This window comes from Ostrea edulis, chromosome 9 (genome assembly GCF_947568905.1).
Source record: "Ostrea edulis chromosome 9, xbOstEdul1.1, whole genome shotgun sequence".
In the NCBI taxonomy this organism is placed as follows: domain Eukaryota; kingdom Metazoa; phylum Mollusca; class Bivalvia; order Ostreida; family Ostreidae; genus Ostrea; species Ostrea edulis.
Window position 1 is genome coordinate 54,021,432 of NC_079172.1, and position 14,262 is coordinate 54,035,693.

The 14,262-nt window shown below is 35.5% G+C and overlaps 1 protein-coding gene across 2 annotated transcripts in view; it reads right to left on the reverse strand.

Moving 5' to 3' along the window:
• Nucleotides 1-1,118: 1,118 nt before the first annotated feature.
• LOC125659620 (retinoblastoma-associated protein-like) overlaps nt 1,119-14,262 on the reverse strand; it is an 89,791-nt gene continuing 76,647 nt past the window's right edge. For both annotated transcript variants that reach the window (XM_056149636.1, XM_056149635.1), the window contains 4 exons: nt 13,076-13,199; nt 6,289-6,408; nt 5,831-5,919; nt 1,119-1,823 (listed from right to left, as the gene is read on the reverse strand). In XM_056149636.1, the coding sequence (XP_056005611.1) occupies nt 6,379-6,408; nt 13,076-13,199 (154 nt within the window). In that variant the 3' untranslated portion in view covers nt 1,119-1,823; nt 5,831-5,919; nt 6,289-6,378. The remainder of the gene's footprint in view (nt 1,824-5,830; nt 5,920-6,288; nt 6,409-13,075; nt 13,200-14,262) is intronic.

The window sequence follows — 14,262 nt, forward strand, 5'->3', positions numbered from 1 at the left end:
ATGTGTTTAATTCACTATGTATCAATAAAGTAAGCATATTGGTTACTTATGTAAAGATAGAAAATATGCGATTCAATTATCCGGACGCTTCATTTATCCGGACGATTTTGCTGGGAACCAAAGTGTCCATATTAAAGAGGCTCCACTGTATATGAAAAATATAATTTGTCCAGTCAATGTTAATCAAGATAATCGTCGGAGTACAAAGTTGTTTAAAAAATACTCTACATTACGCTGTCAAGAAAAATGCTCATCTTCTTAGGACTTGCCTATAAGCTGGATAAAGAGTTTTGGACTAATTTTTAACTCCCAAAAATCCGACTTATAGGCCAGTATATATGGTATTAAATGATCACACCCTATTTTTGCCCCTTTGATTGTCTTCCCTTGTGAAGGTAGCATGGCTCTTCATTTGAACTTGAATTCCCTTCACCAAAGGATGATTTGTGCCAAGTTTGATTGAAATTGGTCCTGTAGTTCTGGAGAACTATTGATTCCCTATTGTGGCCCCATCCTACCCATAGGGTCATGATTTTAACAAACTTGATTCTGCACTATGTCAGGGAGCTTTCAGGTAAATGTCAGTTCTTCTGGCTCAGTGGGTTTTTTTTTTTTAAAATTTAAATGACCCCACCCTATTTTTGCAATTATCTCCCCTTTGAAAGGGGCATGGCCCTTCATTTGAACAAACTTGAAAGCCTTTCACCGAAGGATGGTTTTTGCCAAGTTTGGTTGAAATTGGTCCAGTGGTTCTGGAGAAGAAGTCGAAGATGTGAAAAGTTTACAGACGGACAACAGGCAATCAGTAAAGCTCTCTTGAGCTTTCAGCTCAGGTGAGATAAAAACTCGTGAAAAGTAAGTTGTGACAGATGGACAGACAGACTGCAAACTAGTAGTTCCCTTAAGCTCCACCGTGAAGGGAACTAAAAATGTTACCCATTCCCCACTTATAGAATCTGGTATTCACAGTTTTTGTCCTTGACCTTTGCACTTTACAGTTTTTGTCCTTGATCTTTGAAGTTTGTGTCCTAAACCTTTGAACTTAGTGTCCTTTGAATTTTGAACTAAGTTTTCCATCACTCTCTTTAGTGGTACACTAATTAATGCACAACATTATGTTCCAATGGTAAAATATCTTTTTATTGACTCAAAACTTAATAATACCATCAAAGTCACAATTAAAACTCATTGATATTCATGATTTAAAAAAAATAATAGTAACATTAAATAATTTAACATTAAAATGATTTAAAATGTTCAATATCTCATTAACAGCAACACAAAGGACTGGAATAGGCTGTAGGCTGTACATGTACAATTTTAAAATTTATTCTCTCTGATTTAAATTACGAATGATAAAAGTTTAATTTATTACTGGTTTACAACTTGGTTGTAAATGATGGTGTGCTATTTTACAGGTGAATTAAAAACAACACCCATTTATACATGTATTAATTATAAACAAGTAAACATTAATAATAAACAAGTAAAGACAAAGTAACATTTACTGCTTTAAAGGATTTCCTAGGACATACTGGCATTAAAAAGAAAGTAACGGGTATTTTTAAATAATATCAATTCATATCGGTGTAGACTTAACACTTTGGTACAAGTGAAAATAGACAACACATACAAAATTTTAAAAAATAACGACTTCATGATAGGCATAAAATATACATTGAACTGACACACAAAGTTAAACCATTGACAGTAACACAAGTGTAGGTGTTATATCAGTCATCATGATAAATTAGTTTTGTGTTAATTTTGTTTCTAGTCACCGGGGAACATCCTGAGATTCATCTCCATTACTCTCTTCTGTCCTGAAAACAAATTAAAAACTCTGTAAAGACCATGCCCGATCTCCATGTATAATTACAGGCTAACAAACACACAGTGAAATCCAGGATTCAATCCCATACAGAATGCATTAATAAACATGTTTCCACTTAGGTATTGAAAATTAAAATATGCAGTAAGGGGAGCGAAACAAGCTTTAGCCGGAAACTATTATCAGATGAGGGAACTTCCCTTGCATTAAAAATAAACACCGACCTAAAACGACTCATAACAAGAGTCCCACAGGCCTTATCGGTCACCTGAATACTAGTGAAAAAGTATCACTACTTCCATGGGCTATGAAATCTAGAAAAAATTTCCTGTTCTAAATATCTAAGCTAAATTCTAATGTTCAGCAACAGTATAAAACAAGATGTGTTCTTAAAACTTCACTGCATGCCCTCAAAAGTGCATACACTGATGAAAGGCTTTAAATAATAGGTGTATTAGCATTAAAACATCAAAAGATATGACTAATTTGGACTCATCTTAAAGTCATAACCCTGGGTTATGAAATTCACCATTTTTTGTACATCCTTTTCTGCTATTCCTAAGTATGCATTTAGATTTTATACAGTATCAGCAAACTTACACATCAATACCATATACTAAGTTTGGCCCAACCCTGGGGTCAAAACCCTTACTCTGGGGAAAATCAAATTTACAATTTTGGTAAAAGACTACTTGTTCTATCCATTTAGTTTCAATTTAGTATCAAAAGCACTAAAGAAAATGTTATTTAAGTGTTTTACACATAAACACTATATAACAAGTTAGACTCTGTCCTGGGGTCATAACCCCTACCCCGGGGATCATGAAATTTACAATTTTGGTAGAGGCTTTCCTGCTCTACATCACTATGCATTTAGTTTTTCTTACATGTGTGTGGTTCTTGAGAAGAAGATTTTTGAAAATTGGTCAATTTTGGGCAGTTTTTGCCCCTACCCTAGAGCCCCATGGGTGCTAGAGTCCTGAAATTCACAATTTATGTCCCCCTTGTCCCAATGATGCTTCATACCAAATTTGAAAAGAATTGGACTGGTAGTTATTAAGAAGAAGTTAAAAATGTTCAATTGCTAACGCACGACGACGGACGAAAACCAATTGCAATAAAAAGTATAAAACGTATTATGTTTCTCCATTAACATACTTAAATTGGCCGTATTATCTGTATAATTTAAGTTTTTCACCACCAATGCATCATATTCGTATTTTTTAGTAGCAATCCGGAATATCGTTTTTTGAAAAATAACTAGTGTCCACAGCTGGCCCTAAAATATTTTTGCAGTTATGGGCAATTGAAAAGATATTGATTCTTCAAATATTTAGGGCGAGATGAGACCAGTATGGAAAAAGCTTTGAAATTAATCAATTTTCGGAGACAAAATAGCAAAAATACGAACCATATCCAGTTCTAGTATGTATACAGCCTTAGTTGTGCTCCTATTTTAAAAATCTAACAAGTTTTTTTTAACCTTTAAAAAATTAAAGGACACAACATGTTTCCAAATTTTTTCAGCAAAATGAATTCTTTTTATGCCTTTTTATACATTAAATGTGATTTTAACAAAATATTTTGCATAGTTTTCAAGTTTGGAAGCAATGAAATTCAAATCTTGCGATATGCATATTTACTTTCGCTATTTTACGCGCCATTATGTGTGACGTCATATGCGCCCTCAGGTTTGAAAACATCTATTAGCCATTTCATAAACAGATTAGATTTAAACGACAAAAACCAATTATCATATTAACAGCTTGTAAATAACATTGCATAAAGGTGTTTTGTGCAGTTTAGGGGTGTACTATAGTTGTTGGTAGAAAGGATTTGACTCATGTATTTTTCAATTTTTCGAAGGTATAGGTATGAGAAAAGACTTGGATAATTTTTTGTTGGAGCAAGAACTTCACCTCTAAAAAAACACCAAGTCACCTTTGTCTATGTACTTTATAACAACCGCTTGGACAGAAACCCAGATAAACTGCGAGAAAATGGATATATCGAAGCTATAAGCACTGCTAGGCCTACAGCATATACATTCTGTTCTGGTCTTCCATTCAATACACACTCGGATCAACTAACCTTCACCTTGTAAAAACATACACAATGGAACTTAATTGTGCTCCCAGTTTCCACCAACTGGTAAATTTACAAAAAATTCAAAGATACAAAATAATTAAACTTTTAACTTCCTAACTTTAAATTGAGTTATAAAATTTTGCCTCATTGAACTCGTAACAACTTGAGTGCATCAGTATAACGCCGTACTCCCACTTCCTAATGACGTAGAGATCACAATTCAAAAATAATAATATTAATATATTGCTTTATTAAATACAATATTGTGACTTCCTAAATTTGATTATTTTCATTGATTTGTGTTTTTTCTTTCTTTCTGAAATGCACCCGTTACAGTTGCTAGGCCTAGTTGTCAATAATGTAACGGATCATAATTTGTCTAATCTAAAATAAATAATAATTGCACTGTTTATTTAAAAAAAACCAGATGTATAAAGGAATAGCATTACCGAATAGTGTGTAGACAACGACCCATATAAACATTATTTACTCACAATATTGCCGATTTCATACTCGCTTTCCTTGCTATATTTGGGTATTTACATCGCTATTTGTATGCACAGGTGGCTAAAACAAGTAAGACTCAGGAAATTTGTCAACATCGATTTAAATGTTGTCCATTGGTGAATAAATTAGGCCCCTAAAAGCTGAGTTTTTAATGATATCTCACATTACTTTCACAATCAGTTGATCGAAGAAGGGCACATGTGACGTCACTGTACCACGCGACTACCTAGCTAATTAACAAGACTTTTTGAAAACCAAGGCTTAGATTTAAATCCATATTGTGGTTAATTATTGCAATATTAGGTTAACTAACTATTAAAATCAATTACAATAAGCATAAGAAAGACAAAATGCATATAATTTTGTATACTTTGGAAACATGCGATGTCCTTTAAACAGTTGCTTTTATTTTCACATACTTTAGGGAACATATTTTTGGGTTTGTAAATCAAGTTCTATCATGCATAATTTCTGCACACATTACGGAAAACACAAGACCCATGGGCCACATCACTCGCATGAGTATTCAGATATTTTCCCTATATATTCGCATGTAAAACTTTGATCCCTATTGTGGCCCCAACATACCGCCAAGGGCCATTATTTTAACAAACTTGAATTTGTACTATGTCAGGAAGCTTTCATGTAAATGTCAGCTTTTCTGGTTTCTTGAGAAGATTTTTAAATGACCGCGCACCATATTTTTGAATTTTGTTATTATCTCCCCTCTGAAGGAGGCATGGCCCTTTGTTTGAACAAACTTGAAACCTCATTCACCCAAGGATGCTTTGTGCCAAATTTAGTTGAAATTGGCCCAGTGGTTCTGGAGAAGATAACAAGAGGCCCATGGGCCACATCGCTCTCACCTGAGTCACCTTGGTCCATATCAGAAGACTTTCCATATATATTTGCATGTAAAACTGTAGTCCCTATTATGGCCCAAAACCTACCCCTGGAGGCCATGGTTTTTGCAAACTTGAATCTAACACTATGTCAGAAAGCTTTCATGTAAATGTGAACTTCTTGAGTGTTCTTGAGAAGAAGATTTTTTAATGACCCTACTCTATTTTTACCTTTTCTTGATGATCTCCCCTTGGAAGGTGGCCTGGCCCTTTTTTTTCACAATTTAAAATTCCCTTTACCTAAGGATTCTTTGTGCTAACTTTGGTTGAAATTGGCCCAGTGGTTTTTGAGAAGAAGTCAAAAATGTTAAAAGTTTACATACAGACGGACGGACGCCGGAATACGGGTGATCAGAAAAGCTCACTTGAGCTTTTAGTTTCAGGTGAGCTAAAAATGTGAAAAGTTTATGCCAACGGACATATTTTGATCAGAAAAGCTCACTTTCGGCTCAGGTGAGCTAAAAAGTGTAGTGTATATATAATGGTCATCTATCTGACCCACCTTGAATGAGGCTCCGCTCGAGCTGTTGGTCATCTTGACCTTTTTCACCATGGTTGGAAGTTTCATTGTTTGGTAGTGCTGCTGCTGAACTACAAATGAAGAGAAACTTTCAGGTTGAGTACAATCAAAAGAAACAGAGATTCAAATTGTTCTCACTTATCTGACAAATAGATAACAACAGTCACAAAATTACAATGCATGACATTTAGCAGATCTGTATAGCCCAACAAGCACCTAGCAGGTACATGTAGAATGAAATCGTAATAAAATTTTGTTCTTTTCTGCAATGCCTATTTTATTAATTTGAACACACCAGGACCGTATTTAGCTTAGTTTATTCTGCTGAAAACAGAACAGATCTAGATTGCAGCGTAACACGTACAGATACAACAGGCACACAAAGACAATTCTTCATCATTAAGCACTGGTCTATAACTAAATAATACTTGACCCCTGACCTCTCTGGTTCAGCCGGTGGATCAAATCGTAATCGTTTCTGGCTCCTTGGAGTGGTTCCAGTACTGTTGTTCTTGGCTCGAGACACAGATTCATTTATTCTTTGTAGTCTTCTCACTAGACTATAAAAATAACACCTTCATGAGTTCTTTAGTAAACATTTTAGCCATGATGGCTATTGTAATATTGAAGGAGGCACCACACAGTGCTCTCTGGGATATGAGAGATTTCAGCCTGCCTGGTTCAGACTTGATAGTGTTTGTATTCTACATGCCTAGTGGATATAAGCATTGGAGGTCAAAGAGGTGTTAGCAACCAGTGTTCAGATTCTGTGGAAGACTTTTACCTTCTTACTTAGGGCTATTCCAGAAATAAATACATTGGGGGGGGGGGGGGGGGGGGGGGAGCACCCATACAAAAATAAAATAAAAAATTGCCCCATGACCCATCAAATTGATAAAACTCATTTTACAATGACCCATCTAATTAAAAAAAACCCGCGGTAATGCCTGTGCGACATTGTATCAAATAGTTCTGAAGAAACGATGTCACATCAACTATCAAAGGCATCTATGGCAGGAATGTTGGAAAGATTGGGAGTCCAAGCGATGCTGAAAATTGGTATGGATATGTTTTTCCATGAATCGTTCGTCTTCTAATGGAGGCCTCTATATCACCATCACACTGACTGATAAATATAACGCATCGGTACCCTCGCATAAATCAACCAAGGTTTGCCTATTTTTATTAGAAAACGGAATACCTATTGATTTCAAAATATTCCCAAGATCGATGCACCGTAAACTGTAATAATCTACAGAGTTCGCCGCCATCACGTCCCAAGGGACCCTACTTAACGCGCCTCTAATTTGAAGAGTGCCGTAATGGAAATAGAAAGTTATGCGCTACAAAGAGCGACAACTCGAATAGTTCTATGTTACTTCTGATTTCCGATTTCAAAAGCAGCATTTCGAAAGCACATTTTCAATTTTCCCTCCAACGTTTTGTAACCAACACGACAAGAGCGACAATAAAAATATTCTGAAAACTCAACACTCACGTGGCACAAAATTAAAAAACAATAGAAACTACCCACTACCCATAATAAACATTTTTTTAACAGTCCAACCACGTACCAAATAAAATATGAAAAAATACGACCACCCACACAAAAAAACAAGAGGTACTGTGAGCAATGCTCACTAAGAATACCCCCCGCTTATCCCAATCTCCCAAAGGGTGTTGGTAATAGGTATAAACTACCTCTTTTCTGAGTGTAAAAAACAAATGGCATGACAAACCGAACCATATTGCTACTTCGATGTCCAGTGCACGTGACCTTTGACCTTTTGACCCCAAAATCAATAGGGAACATCTTCATCCCATGGGTAGTCCATATGTATGATATGGTGACTGTAGGTGAAAAGGATAACGCTTTAGAGCCCGGAAACCATATTGCTACTTCGATGTCCAGTGCACTTGACCTTTGACCCCAAAATCGATAGGGAACATCTTCATCCCATGGGTAGTCCATATGTATGATATGGTGACGGTAGGTGGAAAGGATAATGCTTTAGAGCCCGGAAACCATATTGCTACTTCGATGTCCAGTGCACTTGACCTTTGACCTTTTGACCCCAAAATTAATAGGGAACATCTTCATCCCATGGGTAGTCCATATGTATGATATGGTGACTGTAGGTGGAAAGGATAACGCTTTAGAGCCCGGAAACCATATTGCTACTTCGATGTCCAGTGCGCTTGACCTTTGACCTTTTGACCCCAAAATCAATAGGGAACATCTTCATCCCATGGGTAGTCCATATGTATGATATGGTGACTGTAGGTGGAAAGGATAACGCTTTAGAGCCCGGAAACCATATTGCTACTTTGATGTCCAGTGCGCTTGACCTTTGGACCCCAAAATCGATAGGGAACATCTTCATCCCATGGGTAGTCCATATGTATGATATGGTGACGGTAGGTGGAAAGGATAATGCTTTAGAGTCCGGAAACCATTGCGTCTACAGACGGACGGACGGACAGACGGACAACCCGATTCCAGTATAACCCCCCCCCCCCCCCCCACAACTTGTTGCGGGGGGTATAAATATCGTTTGCCGCCCAACCCCCATTTGATCATTTCTGGAACAGCCCTTACAAAATCTCAAATGTTTTCTTCTCAAACACCAGATTGGACACTCTATCTTTAGTTTGACTGAATCATTTCATTTTCACGTTAACAACATGTCAGGCCTGAATTTGTTACCAAAAACAAATTCAATTAGTGAACTGGTCTCCAAAAGTATTAAATATACATACATAAGATTTGGGGAATTAAAGTTAGGCAATAAATGCTATGTCCAACTTATAGGTGTGTTCTACTTCCAAGAAAAATTTTCTTGCCAACAAAACATATTCACATCCGACAACTGTCGGTCACTATTCAACAGATTTTATTAATGACCAACTGGCACTGAATAAAATATGCAAATTACCGTACAATTGTACATCATGTTTGTGTTTTATTGATTTAAAAATTATTTCTGTAAATATTACTGATTTAAAGGGAAAGGCAACCCTAACCACATATTTGCTTTTATGAATAAAGTATTACTTACTGATATCGTAATTGACGGTCTTTAACAACAAAAATCCTTGATTAACAATTAAATCAATATTAATCTATCATAATATTTTAAATTACCTGCCGCCAAGAGTGGCCATTGAAGTTTAATTTGTGACGTCACACCATCTATTCCGGTTTATTTCATCAACAGCACTGTAAACATGACAAGTCACGAACAGTTAAGTTTGGAGCCGTATAGATTTGAGCCCGTTCTTCCGCAGATTAAATTGAGAAAAGAAGACGTTCGGTCGAGTTGTAGACAAGGCGGACGGTAAACGTTCTTCATACAAATGTCTTGAACCTCAACTTGTCATTACACAAATGATGGATCCACAGTTTACGTAGTCTTTTCTTTTCAAATGACTTGGTTGAGTCGGGAATTTCGAGAAAAAAAACCCAACCTTTATTCACATAGAGGCATTAGTGTAATTAACTGCATGCCAGGAAGGCATCAACCTATTTATTCGTAAAATCTACCACATGCACAACTTTGATGATCTCACAGGTGCTTGAGTTCAGGACCCCCCCCCCCCCCCCCCCCCCCCCCCCCTTCTGAATAAGCTACACGAGTTGATTTAATGAATTTTTTTGGTGAAAATATTTCTAATGCATGTCAACGTCTTGCATACACATAAAGTCCAAAATACATGTAATTCAAAATAAGCCCTTTAAAAAAACAAACCTCACTGGTTATTACAAGTTCTGTTATAATAACCAGTAAGGGTATTTTTTTCAAAGGGCTTATTTTGGACTTTATGGGTATGCAAGACGTTGTTGACATTCATTAGAAATATTTTCAAAAAAAATAAAAATTAGCTCATGTAGCTTATTCGGGTGGGGGTGGGTCTTAGAATCTCATCAAAACCGGAATAGACGGTGTGACGTCAAACTTGTTGATTTTTGTGGTCTTGAATACAAAAGAGTTCCACATCATGGCAGCCTCTATAGATAGCTTGAATTTCAATTTTTAACATTTTCAAATTAGTACTGAAGCTTATCTAGGCCATATATCAACAGAATAGTATGGCAAATCTTTATCATATAATTAATCCTATTATTTATCCTGTAAAATTTTTTTGGGGTTGCCTTTCCCTTTAATAAACAAAACATTCAATATGAAATATTGCAATAATCAGTATATATACACATTGTATGTAATATTGCAATTATCAGTATATATGCATTGTACCGTATATACTCACCTATAAGTCGGATTTTTGGGAGTCAATTTTTGGTCCAAAACTCTATGTCCGACTTATAGGTGTGTCCTAAGAAGATTGGTATTTTTCTGGGCGCTGTAATGTAGTGTTTTTAAACAACTCCGACGATTATCATGGACTACCACAAAAATGATTATTGTTCACAAATATTTAGACATATCGTATTGTTTATGCATTTTAAAATTATGTATAAAGTACAAGTATTTACATATTTTGATAATTTTATCTAGTTAAGTGTATATCATTTATTTTGAAAATTATTTACATACCGGTAACTATAATTCTTTCAATTCAACTAATCTATCGTTTATCGGTAAAATTGAATTGCAAACCCGATTTAATATTGAAATATTCATATGTATACCGGCTGAAATATATTTGATAAAAGATTGAATATTGTTACTAGATAATTTAGATCATCATTGTTGACTCTTAAAAAACTCAATTTTTTGATACAATGAATTATACCGGAATTCCACAATAACAGTTTTCGAGAGGTGCGTGCCGCAAAGTAAACACGGTGTCATGTACTGGTAATTAGGAGACCATAATTGCGTAGGTAAACAAGTGATCATTGCCAATAATAGATTGACTTTAAACTCCAAACAGATATGGCTTGGATATTGAGCACCTCATACTTATTAATTTCTCATAAATATCATGGGTGCGTTGGTAGATTCATTAATCACCATCGTCGTAGACAATGATAACGAATTTCTTTCATGTCCCGACACTCGCCAGTGATATGTTGACATAGTAACTATGAATGTTTTTTACTTTCAACAGTGGCTTAGTATTTATGAAATAAATTATAAAGCATATTTATTTTTCTTAAGCATGTAAGGTAAAAAAAAAAAAAAAATCGAGATCGGTGTTCAAATATACAAGACAACTCTTCAACAAAAACATGAATGAAATAAATGAATTTTGTTGAGATAAGAGGTTAAATATAGATGCCATATCCCGAAATATTATTTGAATACAAGTAAATAAATTAGAGTATTGGCCTTATTTTCATTTGTTGAGAAAGAAAGATTACACATCAGCGGTATTTCTCAAAATATTTTTTGAAAACACTAGAGCATTGACTTGAAATTGTCAACCGATTCTGACAAAAATTTGTTCAGACTTACAAGCGGATCAATGGCAAATTCCTACAAAATAACCTTAAAAAATACAACCGACTTATGGGTGAGTATATACTGTATGTAACATTGCAATAATCAGTATATACACATTATATGTAATACTGCAATAATCAGTATATACACATTGTATGTAACATTGCAATAATCAGTATATACACATTGTATGTAATATTGCAATAATCAGTATATACACATTGTATGTAATATTGCAATAATCAGTATATACACATTGTATGTAACATTGCAATAATCAGTATATACACACTGTATGTAATATTGCAATAATCAGTACATACACATTGTATGTAACATTGCAATAATCAGTATATACACATTATATGTAATACTGCAATAATCAGTATATACACATTGTATGTAACATTGCAATAATCAGTATATACACATTGTATGTAATATTGCAATAATCAGTTTATACACATTGCAACCCAATGGAATACATTAATCACATTGCAGAGCAAGTACGTTCCAGTCCTCAATTCATAGCGCCAATATCAAGAATACATAGAATTTAACTCTGACTGTAATTAAGTGCCAGTTAAGGAGTTGACCTAACTCTTTACTCTGACATTATTAAATATCAATTATCTAGGGCAATGCAAACAAGAGGCCCATGAGACACATCGCTCACCTGATTCACCTTGGCTCATATTTAAAGATTTTTCTTATATATTTGCATGTAAAACTTTGATCCCTATTGTGACCCCAACCTACTCCCGGGGGCCATGATTTTTTCAAAATTGAATCTGGACTAGGTCAGGAAGCTTTCATGTGAATGCAAACTTTTCTGGCCCAGTGATTTTTCATCAGAAGATTTTAATGATTTTCCCTGTATATTTGTATGTAAAAATTGATCCCCTATTGTCGCCTCATCTTACCCCCGGGGGGCCATGATTTTAACAAACTTGAATCTGCACTATGTAAGGAAGCTTTCATGTAAATTTCAACTTTCCTGGCCCAGTAGTTTTTGAGAAGAAGATTTTTAAAGATTTTCCCTATACATGTGTATGAAAAAACTTTGATCCTCCCTTGTGGCCCCATCCTACTACTGGGGGTCATGATTTTATCAAACTTAAATCTGCAATATGTCAGAAAGTTTTCCTGTAAATATCAGCTTTTCTGGCTCAGTGGTTCTTGAGAAGAAGATTTTTAAAGATTTCTTTCCTGTAAATATCAGCTTTTCTGGCTCAGTGGTTCTTGAGAAGAAGATTTTTAAAGATTTCTTTCATGTAAATATCAGCTTTTCTGGCTCAGTGGTTCTTGAGAAGAAGATTTTTCCTGTATATTTGTATGTAAAACTTTGATCCCCTATTCTGGCCCCATCCAACCCCCGGGGGCCATGATTTGAACAAACTTGAATCTGCACTATGTCAGGAAGCTTTCATGCAAATTTCAGCTTTTCTGGCCCAGTGGTTCTTGAGAAGATTTTTAAATGACCCCACCCTATTTTTGCGATTATCTCCTCTTTGAAAGGGACATGGCCCTTCATTTGAACAAACTTGAAAGCCCTTCACACAAAGATGCTTTTGGCCAAGTTTGGTTGAAATTGGCCCAGTGGTTCTAGAGAAGTCGAAAATATAAAAAGTTTACAGACAGATGGACAGACAGACGATGGACAACAGGCTCACATGAGCTTTCAGCTCAGGTGAGCTAAAAAAAAAGTTGAGAATTAAAATATTACATACTTTGGATCACTATGAACCTACAATGCCTGCGAAAAAATCACAAAAAAACCCCACATAAATATAATCAGTATTCTTATTTGCAAACCTACCCCTGTAATATCTCCAAAACTGTACAGCTGTCTAGACCTAGGTGTCATCTGGCTTGGAGACAGCGGGGGTTTGAATGGCGAGTCTTTCAATGGTGAAACATAAAAGTTACGTCTTGATGGTATACTGTTAAACAAAATGAAAAAATATTAATAGATATACATATTACGCAACAGTCTAGAACAAGATGCTGATGTCCCCGTATGGCCAAACTCCAAGGTCAAGATCATGAGGTCAAACATTTTGGTATGAAAAGAAAGGTCTTTTCACAAAGAAGATACATGTGAAATATAAACGTTCTATCACCATCCATTCAAAAGTTATGGCCAAGGTTAAGTTTTGAATAAGTTCCATTTAATTGATTGATTAGATATTGTTTAACCTCCCTCTCGAGAATCTTTCACTCATATGGAGACGTCACCATTGCCGGGTGAGTTCAAAATTGCTCAATACCTCTGAATCCGATTTTTGGGAAAACACTTGCACACTACCAGACACATAAGAATTGCTTAAATGTCACTAACAAATCAATTTAAACAAGATGTACTGTGAGCAATGCTCACTAAGAATACCCCCCGCTTACCCCAATCTCTCATAGGGTGTTATTATACTTTCATGTAAAATACTCGAACCTGATTGGTCGAGAAGCATTTGAAAAAACATATTGTTACCCTGTGAGAACAGAAAACACGCGCCCCAGGGTGATAGTATCTAGCAACGAGTAACAGTACTTGACAACGGGTGATATTATAAAAAATTATCACATGCGTCAAATTTATGCGCGTACGATTCGCTGTAGATTGTTAGACGACGTCATTTGAGCGTTTGTAAAAAATGGGAATATCCACATCGATATACGAAATATCGCATGACAGTGATTGATCAAATGTCAACAGACATAGGTTTTTCTGCTTTCCTGTTTACATAACATTCAGTATAATAAAACAAATATTGCATGTAGTTGAGGGTAACATTGAAATTTTCACCCCTTGAGAAACCATTGTCAACCTCGGCTATGCCCTCGGTTGACAATGGTTTTCTCGGGGTGAAAATTTTCAATGTTACCCTCAACTACATGCAATATTTATATATTGTTGATAGGTATAAATTACCTCTTTCCTGAGTGTAAAAATATGGTATGCCTTTGTAGAAGAAAATGGAAGATATAGTCCAAACACAAATCCCTGGC